General features: G+C 46.4%; 1 protein-coding gene and 1 long non-coding RNA gene across 23 annotated transcripts in view; one reads left to right on the forward strand and one right to left on the reverse strand.

Annotated features, from left to right (window-relative positions):
* Positions 1–11586, forward strand: part of GRIA1 (glutamate ionotropic receptor AMPA type subunit 1) — a 354858-nt gene that overhangs the window by 338817 nt on the left and 4455 nt on the right. For all 6 annotated transcript variants that reach the window (XM_086412553.1, XM_086412550.1, XM_086412554.1 and 3 more), the window contains one exon: positions 5013–5147. In XM_086412553.1, the coding sequence (XP_086268679.1) occupies positions 5013–5147 (135 nt within the window). The remainder of the gene's footprint in view (positions 1–5012; positions 5148–11586) is intronic.
* Positions 1–11586, reverse strand: part of LOC147369719 (uncharacterized) — a 355762-nt gene that overhangs the window by 239819 nt on the left and 104357 nt on the right. For 4 of the 17 annotated variants that reach the window (XR_015167817.1, XR_015167809.1, XR_015167812.1 and 1 more), the window contains one exon: positions 3445–3509. The exons of 11 other annotated variants lie outside the window; for them this stretch is intronic. This is a non-coding gene — a long non-coding RNA (uncharacterized LOC147369719). Of the gene's footprint in view, positions 1–3031; positions 3510–11586 lie in introns of those variants that run through there. 2 more of the 17 variants (XR_015167821.1, XR_015167804.1) reach the window with 2 other exon arrangements.

An 11586-nucleotide genomic window follows, 5' to 3' on the forward strand; every position in this document is an offset into this window, starting at 1 on the left:
CCCCAGGAGAAGGGACTAGACAGACACAAAGATTTTTCCTTTCAAACGCTGTCTCTGGGGCCATGAGCCAGAAGCAGCTCTGGGGACAGCAAGCTTGAGTTTCCTCTGCCACACAAGAGCCCAGCTCTCCGATGCATAGTCCACACAGACAGCTCACAGTGAAAGGCCCCCTATGTGGACGCCCCCTTGACCCTCCAATGGGTGCCTATGTCTTGGAAAATTCCTCCCACTCTAGAAGAGGCCTCCGCCAGCACTCGGATTCCCCTCCACAACCCACACAAACTCCTTGAGTTCTCTGCTGCAATCTGGTTTCGAGTCAGGATGTTCTGCGGTGCATTGTACAGCAGCCGGTCCCTGAGCACACGCTGCTGAGAAGAGCCGCCCCCACAGCCCTCACTTTCACAGCATTTGCCTTGCCAATTATTAGCACAATGGGCCAATTCTCATCCTGTGTCGCTCTTGGGGAAAATACGCAGGCTAGGGAACTGGCCTAGATTGGAAATGGAACAGCAGACGCTGCCAATTAACATGAGTTCTTTTTTTGCATCCCCTAAAGAGGTTAGTCTCTAGGGCGAACTTATAAATAAAAAACATGATCCCACCAGGCCTTGAGGAACTCCTTAGATGCCTCGCATCTCTGGGGGTTGGGATGAACATCAAAGGTCACTTGGTCTAACTGTCCAGTGCTTGAATCCCTTAGATGACCTCATCAGCTACCTCCTGAATGCACCCATGTTTGAGGAACTCACCATTCACCATAGCAGGGGGCTCCATGGATTTGAAAGGTCTTCCTTTAATTCAATCAAATCCACCTTTCATAACTCCCCCACTTTGGTTCCAGCTTGTGAGTTAAGCTAGCCAACCACTCAGTCTCCATTCCCAGGAAATAATCAACTGCTCACGAAAATGGCTCCTAAGCCAAAAACATAAGTTTTGGAAAAGCACAAGAGAAAGCCTACTAGAGCAGAAAGGCTAACAGTTGGAAGAAGGGCTGGACTATCCTCATGGACACGAAAGGCAAAGTCAGGTTACAGATCCAGTCTGGGATGGATTGCAGGCACCCCTAACACTCCATTTGTACCCACATCAGAAAATCTGTGGAAGGCGGAGGAGAGCAAAAGCTACAGCCTTTACTTCAGAGGAGTTCAAACTCACAGCAGGAAGATAGAAGGAATGGGAGCATCTGCAGAAACTGAAGCTTGGTCCAGATTTAGTAGACTTCATGGAATGAGCATCCCAGTATCCATGGGAGGGACTAGTCTTATGGCCAAAGCCTTGGCTTCTCCTTAGAACTTTCTACTTATGCCATTAAAAAGCATCAAGTCTCTCTGCCTCAGACCTGGTTCAACCCTCCTCATGAAGAATCACGACATCTTCATGTTCCTGGGTGGGATGTTGGCTCAGAAACACAGAGGGCGTCTGGGACAGTCCCCCAATACGTGGGAAGAGCAAGGAAAAATATGAAAAAGAAGAAAATATCACTTGCACATGGGGAAGGCAGCAAATCAAGACAATAGGTTAAGGGGAACAGATGAAGGGGGGAGCTCATCACCATAACAACAAGCCCAACAACTCTGAAAGATGGAATTTTGTTTTTCTTTTCGCCTGTCATTCTTCCTGGTACTGTCACTCTCCTTGCTCCTGTTGGAAGACAAGTTGTGAGTTCTTCACTCCCACCAGCAAGCTGCCTGGCTCTGGGAAGTGCAGCTGCTAAGGAATGCGGGGAGAATGGGGTCTCCCAGAGGGGCGCTCGGGAGACTCGGGTTCTGTCCTTCCCTCTCCCCAGTCAAAGTTGGGAAGCGTGTAGCTTGCTCATGAAATGTGAACATGGCTGTTTGTGCACAAAGGAGTGAGAAAGTCCCCTCTGACGTGGAGACAGAGGAATCACAGTTCTGATCCTTAAATAACTGGAAGTTTTTTTTCTGCCCCAGGATACCTCATCATATTCCAACAGACGAAGTCAAAGAAAGTCGGTAAAGGCAACTTGATGGAAGATTATGGCTTAGGTCTCCTCAAAAGAACTAAATTTGGTGCTATCAAAGTCAGTGGCACACCCAAGGGAAATTAGAAACCTTGCCTAAATGTAAACTCCTCAACTACATGAGCCAAGAAGACACCAACACCCACCAGCCCTTCATTATACACCCTATCACACTGTGCCAAATTTAGATGGTAATGCTTCATCTAAGTTTTCTTTCTGATACTGCTGGTGACTCAGGTGCTCCCTTGATTCCAGAGGTCTTCCCAGGACTGTGTCAACATAAAGAAGGATCCATAGCACTGTGTCCTGCTAGAGGTGGCAGTGCCCATACCATCTGACTGCCCTCTTGGTTTGGTTTGTATGGCATATGTCCCCTCACCAACACAGACTGCCATCCCCATGGACCAGAGACCTCCCTCAGAAGTGAAGGCTGCTCTCTACCTCCAGATATAAAGACTCAGTCACTGGACCTTCCTCCTTCTGCAGATACACAGACTATGCCTCCTATTCCCACTTCCATATGAAGATCTGACCCTCCTTCCTTACATGATGTATCACAAATGGACAGTCCACCTTCTACAGTCAGGGAGGAAGATGGCTTTTTATGATTTTTTTTGAAGATAATAACCAAAAAAGGTGCCCACCACTCCCTTATCCTTGAAGATAATCTACAACCAAAGTAAACTTGAAAAGACTATAAAGAAGGAAACAAAAACAGCCTTGGTAACCAGGAGGCAAGATGTACTTCAGCTGCTGAAAGGCTGATCAGCTGGTGAAGTCAACAGCACTCAGTCCTTTCTTCCTAGCCTTCTTGTCTACCACCTCCCCACAGGCCAGTTCCCCATCCACTCCATCCGAGCTTCACTGTCAACCACTCTCTTCCAAGCTGTGAGCTGATAATACAGTAATGTGCCTCCCCACCACACCCCAGGCCTGCCCACACAGGAGAGCTTTGTAGGAACTTCTATAAATCATAAGTCCTCCAAAAACTCTAAAGACTTACTTCCCAGGGGAACTACAGAACTCACAAACACCAAAGAGGCAGACATTTTGAGCATTCTGAAAAACCAAGCCAAGTGAGAATTTACTTGTTCAGCCAACTCTTGAACCAAGCCCCAAACTCATTTTTGCATATTTCCCTTGTCAGGCCACGATACCAGAGCAGGAGAAATTCTACCCCTCTCAATAATCATTTCCACCACTTCCAAAGCCAGGCTACACCTTGCCAAGTGTAACCATATTCAAGAACCATCTGCTTTAGCAATACAGGAAGCCACCAGAGAAATATGCTTTAGATAATCCAACAGCTCTGCCAGCCAAGGCGGCTTCTGGGGAGAGAAGGGAGGCTGCTATTTGCCAGCTGTGGTCCCCAAGCTCAGCCGAGCTGAATCCTGTACAATGCACCAAGTAGAACTGGGGCAGAGGCCACTGACTTGGTCAATTGCTGACCCCTTTCCACATACCCAGATTCAGAGTAGTCCCTAGGGTACGACAGCTCACCTTCTGCGTGACTCACCAACAACCCCACCTGAAAAAGAACACACAGAGAGATATAAAATCCTACCTAGTGCCACCGACCAACCACGGCTGTGCACCAGTGCCAGAGGAGGCATGCATTTCATTTTAATTCGGTGAGAAATCTAAACCTGAGCAAACAATATCAACCAAGATGTTCAAGCCACCATGGCATCTGGGGATGAGTCTGCTTCCAAGATCTAAAGATGTTTTTTTGCCTGAGTCAAGAATTTAATTGATCCCCCTCTCCCCAAGTCAGCTTCCCTGGTGGCTCAAATGGTAAAGAATCTGCTGCAAGGCATGAGTCCCAGAGTGAATCCCTAGCTTGGGAAGATCCCCAGGAGAAGGGAATGGCACCCCACTCCAGTATTCTCGCCTGGAGAATCCCATGGACAAAGGAGCCTGGTGGGCGACAGTCCATGAGGTTGCAAAGAGTTGGACACGACTGAGGTACTAACACAGTCAATCTCCCCAGGTCATTACCTTCCCCCATAACCAGAAGTTTTGTTTGTTTGTTTTCACCAACTAGGAGGATGCTGTCCCTCAGTCCCCAACTCGAATCCCACTAGAAATGACAGAACTCAGGGATGGTCTCACAAACTGATGTTGCTTCTCAGGCTCCGCGAAATGAGCTCTGTCCACTTCCTACTGGACATGGACGCTTGTCCCCAGGACCCTAGGAATTAAGTACCCTGCTCCCCGGTCCTGCCCATTCAGAACTAGTGCAAGATCTTTTAGCCCAGGCAACAGAGATTTCTAAATTCAGCTATCTGAATCTGCCTACGGAGTTTTTCAGCAAGCACCTCCATGAGAAAAATGACTCCAATTAAGCATAATTATTAGGGTTTAATGGAGCCATTTTTCTACCTCAGTGCCTTTTTTCTATTCCAAGCCCCCCAGTTTTCTTTTTCCCTTCATTGGGACTCAGCACAGTAAGTTAAAGGTATACATTGGTTGATATTTATTATACATACAATAACTGTCTTATTAAATTGAAATCAAATGCACATCTAGGATAAAGTTCACTTTAAGTACCAACTCACAGAAAAATGCTCACAGGCATAAACAATAAGCAAGGCCAGTGTGTTGCTGAGCAACTGAGGGGGTGGGGGGCATGAATTCGGCTGAAAAGGAAGGGACACAGTTTCCTGAAAGAATGGGGTAAGCTCAGGGGTGCAGATCTTGGTGGAAACTGCCCCGACTTCTTGTGGCATCCCCCACCCTAAAACAGGCACTGGGGAGGATGGAAATCTAATTATCAACTAAATATAATCAGGGATGCTCAGAGAATTGTCACACACACACACACACACATGTATACACACAGGCACACATTTTTTTCCTGGGGAATGTTGAGCACTCTGTCAATATATACAAAGCCTTTCCAACTATTATGAATGTTAAAGAGGGTGATGGGGTTGAGTGTATGTGTGTTAAAATGCTGCTGCTTGGTTAGTCTCTAGCCCCCTGGCTCATTGGACTCTTCCCCCTCCCCTCTCCCTCCTCCTCTTCCTAGGACAAGACCAGTGCTCTCAGCCTCAGCAATGTGGCGGGCGTGTTCTACATCCTGATCGGAGGACTTGGACTCGCCATGCTGGTTGCCTTAATTGAGTTCTGCTACAAATCCCGTAGCGAATCCAAGCGGATGAAGGTGGCATCGTCTTCCCAGACCTTTTTCCTAATCTGTTCTGTGATACAGCTGGGTTTCCTGGGAGTCCCTTTTGCTAGAAAGGGTGGGGAGTGATGGGAGGTGGCGGTCAGTTTGAGGCAGGGGATGACAGAGAGCTAGGTTATGAGGAAGGTGGCAGGGAAAGAGGCAGCAGTGAGAGAGGAAGGGAGATGTTGGCATGTGTCAGGGTAAACACGAGGCCTGAGAAAGCAGATGCATCAGCCAGTGATGGGGGGTGAGATGAAAAGGTAGGGGTTGAGTGGACACTCAAGGCAGTGAGAGGCAAGAGTGACTGCCTCACGGTCACTCTTGGCAGTGACTCTCTGAGGTCACGTTAACTGCAGCTTAGCTCCAAAACAGCAGAGGGGGCATCTTCCCTCTGCAAGGTGGATGACCTTGCCATGCCGGGTGGGTAGGTCTATTCTTGGCCATCATACAGTAAGATGGACTTCGGCAGAGAGGTAAGCACATTAACTGATGACCCCAAACCACATCAAATATAGTGAAGGCAGCTAACTCAAAAAGAGAAGAAATATAGAAGTTATGAGAGCTGCCCATAAAAACCTGACGAATTCTTGGGAGTGAAAGAAAACAGATCAGTTTTGTGGAGTCCCAAAGTATACAACAAGAACTAATGACTAAAAGTTACAGAGAACAGATGTGAACACAGTAAGTGAGATCTACTTTTCTTTCAGAGCTATCCCAAAATGGGATGGATTGTGTCAGTAAGTAACACACAGCCCATCACTAGAGGCATACATGTAGAGGCTGAATAATTCTTGACAAATGTATAGATTCAAAGTATCCAATGGGAGTCTGGACTAAATGACCATCAAGACCCCTCACTTGTCATCATTTAGCTTCAAAAATAAAATATTTTGGCAAGGAAATGTTATTCATGTGAGCAACACTATAAGCAAGACATCATGAGGGGGCAGAGAGGACTATGATACTATCTGTAACCTTCAGCATTTTTAACAAAGAAAATCTACTCAGGGACCCAAACTATGGCATAGATAGGAAGACCTATAGGGATATATAGGAGGGAGAAAGTAGAGAAGGCTTCCAGGAAGAACCAGAAATTAAGAGGAAGGACAAGTGGAATTCAAACCAACAGAAGTGGCAAGAAGCACAGTCATTCTGAGCAATGTACCCTAGGCTATTATTTTGACTTGAGTGGACTAACAGGACTCACTGACAGAATCTTCTCTCCCAGAATGTGCCCTAAGAAGCCCTTTTTTCAACATGCAATCACTCCCAGACTCAGCATACCCACTGTTGGATCACAGCCATAGCCTCCTACCAACCCTTTTCCTGCCTTAGGCACCCACCCTACATATACCTCCAGGTCCCTCTTGGAGAAGACATTGCTGGACATTTGCTTCCCCTGTTTGGAAACTCTGTACTGAGTTCTGTACACAGGGAGTGGGAGTTGAGAGCGGAGGGCCTTCTGTCCTGGCATTCAACATTGCCACATCATAGTTCTAGCCTACTTTCCCCTCCCCAGGCAATCTGCTCTCCTTACATGCTCCATACTCTAGCCACCCACCTCATGCTTTCCATGTGTACCCACCCATGTGCCTTGATGCAAGCCAATGCCTCTCTCTGTCTTCTGTCCCATAATTAGTCGCTCAGTTGCATCCAACTCTTTGCAACCCCATGCACTATAGCCTTCCAGGCTCCTCTGTCCAGGCAAGAATACTAGAGTGGGAAGACATTCTCTTCTCCAGGGGATCTTCCCAACTCAGGGATTGAATCCAGGTCTCCTGCATTGCAGGCAGATTCTTTACCATCTGAGCCACTAGGGAAACCCCAAAGTCAACTTCCCAAGATGTACACATGGAGTAATTAAGGGTCGGTAGTGTGATAGTACTTGGTCAGGGACCTAGGAACACCTCCATCCCACCCTTGACCAGTTCATCCAAGTTCAGGTCCTCTCAGAAAGGACAAAGCACAGCAAAAGTATGGACCTCAGATTCTAAATCCAGTGTAGACCTCCAAGGAGCTTGGCTGGACACAACAAGGTCTCCTAGAACCTGAAGGGCTGTCTTTGCCTACCCTATTCAAAACATAAGTCTAAAGACTCTTATCTTACCCTTCAAAAGTGTAGAAAGGTTACTTCAGAGGCAGTAAGTGGAAAAGGAGAAGACCTAGGTGAGCACAACCTTTACAACCCCCCAAAACCTCCCCCATGGGCCATAACCGAAACCAGGCTCCCAGGATTGGCCTGGTGCTCACTGAGGGAACTTCCCTCAAACACAGCGCAGCACGGCTCTGAAGAATGAATGTCTGAGCACAAATCTTGCCTGCTCTGCACATTAACTGAGTCATCCTGAACAAGTTTCAATAGCTCTCTGATCCTTCTTTTCATAAAATGGGGCTAGTGGTAACACTGGGCTGGCCAAAAAGTTCATTTGGGTTTTTCAGTAACATCGTATGGAAAACCTAAACAAACCTTTGGCCAACCCAATATACACCTTATAAAAATTGTTGTGGATTATATGAAAAAGTGGATATAAAGGCTCTGCAAAATGCCTGGGCCATGGTAAGCCCTAAGTAAATAATAATTACTAGAATTATATTACTAACTAGAATTATATTCTTAGTGGCCAGCTACAGCCTCCTTAAGACTTTCATTTCATAGCCCCTACTTACATGTCCTAGGGTTTTTTAAGCCATAGAGATTGTGAGTTTCCTAAGGTAAGAAGCTGTATCTGATTTCTCTTTGGACATCCCACATACATAGGGTAAGCGTTAGTTAGATTAATGTGGGATTGTATCCAAAGAAAATCTCCTGGAGGATAGGGTGAGGCAATGCAAGGAGCTGCTGTTAGGTGAAGCAAACACAACCATCAGAACCACCCAGCCAGGAAGCACACATATCACCTGATGTTCCTTTGGCCCCATGATGAGATTTGATGAGACCAGACATGCCCAAGCAGGACTGGACTTCCAGCCCTTCCTATGGGATGACCATATCCTACTAATCATGGTCAGTGCCAGGTGGTGGTACCAGGGTGGCTAACAACAAAGATCCTCTTAAACCTGTATAACATCGACCTTCACCACTGAAGGTCACAGCATGCAAGTAAAGACAAGAATTCTTAAGAAAGTCAACTGAGTCATACCATAACTTCTGGGAGACATTCTCTCCCTTCCCTTTCTAAGGAAGATATCAAATTTCTCAAGAGCCAACATCAGGATCTCTTAGAATCATTAATGCAAGCTGTTCCATCACAATCTTCTATAGTTAATTCCACCGGTTGGCATGACTTCTGCCCAACACAATAAGACTCCTAATAGAATTTTTAATCTTCTACCTACAGAAAAGATGCCTTTATGGGCCTTAAGAATCAACCCAGTCCTTAATTTTCAGAGCTCCATCAACCCCTCTCTTATCCAAAGGAGATAAGTGAACACATTCTGCTTGCCTCTCAGACTTTGCTGCTTTGCAGTTCTCTTTATCATTCTGTACTTTGCCTGCTCCAAAGGCAGATTAGCTCTTTTCAAAAGTGCAGCCTCCACCTTCACACAGAGGACTACATTGACAGTGTTCAAGGCCTTTGGCAAGAACCTTCCCTCTTGTCTCTTCCCTTAACTACAGTATGTGGCCAACTCTTAAGACCTTGAGCCCCTAAACCTAGTTCACAAGCAGCCTCCTATTTCTCAACAGTATTTAAGGAGCCCTTCCCCACCCTACATGAAAAAGAGAGGAAAGAGAAGAAGAGGGTGCAGGAAAGGAGAAAGAAAGAAGAAAGGGAGGAAAAAAGGAAAAATACCTTTTTAGTAACTTCCCTGCTCAAAGTATTTATTATACATTTTCATTAACCCTGTGCTTGCAGTTCTACAGATGAAGAAATAGGGGGTCAGAGAAGTTAAGTAGTTTTTCCAATAAACTCAGAGCTGGTGGAACAGGAATGAGATCTCCAATTCGGCTTCTGCAAAGCCTGGGTTCTTGGTACCAGCCAAGTCACTCGTCATCAATTTCTCTCTCCACCCCGACCACAGGGCAACAAGATAATTTTTATCACCTACTAGGTCCCATCAAAACCCCATCCACAGTACACAGACAAATAAGATGCAGTCCTTCTCCTTAGGTTTGTCTGATCTAGTTGTGTGGGCCATCCATGGGACATGATCCTTGGCTTGTGCATTACTGAGACCCTTTCCCCTTTGATGTCATATGAGCGGGACACAGAGCAAGTATCACAGAAACAGTGGGAAGGCACCCTGCAGGCAGTTCTTCTACAAAGACTATGGAGCACCACTGCCTGCTAGGCATCATTCAGCCCTCAGGATCCAGTCAGGAGCAAGCCAGACACAGTTTCTGCTCTCAGGAAACTGAGAGTTTAATTGGCAGACAGAAAATAAGCAAATGTGTAATATATGTTCAATGAGTGTTTGAAGAAAAATGCTCACAGCAGTCAAGTCCCAATCAGGGAATGGGGTCAGGGGCAGGACAAGAGGCTTCCCTGAAACAGTGATGTTGAACAGACTTGAGGCAGAGAAGGAGTTAACCAGGGCACGATGGTTGTCACCAAAGGAGGCACAAGGATCACAGACCCAAAAACCAGAACTCCTGCCCAGACATAAGAGGAAGGCCAGGGAGACTGGGCACAGGAAGACTGATGAGAAAGGAGAGCAAGGAAGATCTGGGGGCTCAGAGAGGGACTTCAGGCAACACCAACATTTTAGCCTAATTGAAACTGTCACACAGTAAAAAAAAATTTTCAAATCTAAGACATACTCCAAACTGAATAAACTCTCAGACACCCTGTACCTCTCCTGTGCCTGGGAAAACAGACAGAAACCTGAGCCTTTAACTGATATTAAGGCTAACCAGGGTCTTTATTATCTACCACATTATTCCCCCCAAAAAAATAATTCCCAGCCGCTCCCACCCCCGGAGGCGCTGACTTTTCATAACTGTAGTGGCTGTGCTGACACAGGTTGTGTGGAAAACGGCCATCAAGGCTTTGCATGTTTCCCTGGAATTAATGAGCAGCTGAGGTACACGGTCAGGCATGGGTGCCGGGGGTCGGGGGTGGGGGCGTAGGAGGTGCATCCTCCACAGCAGGTGGTCCCTCTGACTCGAAGGCATCACCAAGGGCTGAGCTTTTACTAGGGTGTTCTATGATGTGCAGAGGCTGGGCAGACTTTTCTTAGAAAAGCAAGTAGCTGAAAAGTTAGGGTGTCATCACTGATAGATAAATGAGTTTCTGAAGCAGCAACTCCAGGACTTTGAGGCTAGACTTTTCACTCACCCTTTTCTCCCTGAGTATCTGTTTCAGAAACAACTACTTATAAAGATGAACTTGATGAATGGCTGGCATGTCAAGGATGGACAGGGGAGAACCACAGTTCCCAGAGGCAAGGGGAGAGAGGACGTCAGCTTCCAACGTGTTAGCTACCAGGGGGAGGAGGGCCCACAGGCAGGGGCTCATTCACTTTGACCCTAGGTCACAGATAACTGTAACTTGGAGCAAGTCAGTGACAAGTCCTCAATTGCTCTATAAAGTGAAATCAACTAAGACCAGTGTGTTTCCACCTTATTTGCATACTAGAATAACCTAGGGTGGAGGGGGTGGGGGGTTTGAAACTCTAGACATCCAGGCCACACACCACACCTATTCAGTCAGCATCCCTGAGGCAGGTCTCAGACATCAGTGTTTCTTCCTCTGAAACCCCTAGAACCTGCAGCCAAGTTTGAGAACTAGTGAAATGGTCATTTTTAGCAATGCTTCCCACTCCCATTTTGACTCTATTCATTCCTTCTCCTGAGATTAGAAAGGAAACCAGTAAGCAGGTAACCCCCACCATCAACAGGAGTATGGAGTCACTGACCACTGAGAACCCCTCAGCTTTCATGAAAACCAATCCTGAATGACTTGAAGAGTTCTAGCTACATGCCTGGCTTAGTTACCTCAGACTCATAGGCACCAATACTGATTATGCCACTAGCCTTCTCCTTTAAAATAAATATGTCAAGTACCACTGACTTCTTTGGGATATTATGGAAATATGTGAGACCTTTTGAGAAACAAAGCCCAGGGTGATCTGTGTGAACTTTAAACTTTTTGTTTTAATTAAAGGAGTGTGGCAGAGAAAACTCAAAGAACATAGACATCCCAAGCCAATTCATAGAAGGTTCCACACTGCCCCCAGACCCAAATAAAAAGTTCTTTTCAACAATGTAAAAGTGAGAACAAGTCACCATGAATTCCTCCTGTTTTCTTTTTACATTTCCCCCATAGAGCAGCACAGAGGTGTTGATGTGACCTTGACTTAGAAGAATGCTCTCCAGGTCACACTTCCTCTTCAGTGCAGGCAGAATGTAAATACACCATGTCCAGGAGTTTGAAGAGGAGACAGAACCCATGTGGGTGGAGCATCATATGGGGCAGATCTGTCTGAATCATGG

The sequence above is a fragment of the Bos grunniens genome, chromosome 7, assembly GCF_055505025.1.
Source record: "Bos grunniens cultivar Pamir isolate PY7600 chromosome 7, Bosgru_T2T1.0, whole genome shotgun sequence".
NCBI classification, from domain to species: domain Eukaryota; kingdom Metazoa; phylum Chordata; class Mammalia; order Artiodactyla; family Bovidae; genus Bos; species Bos grunniens.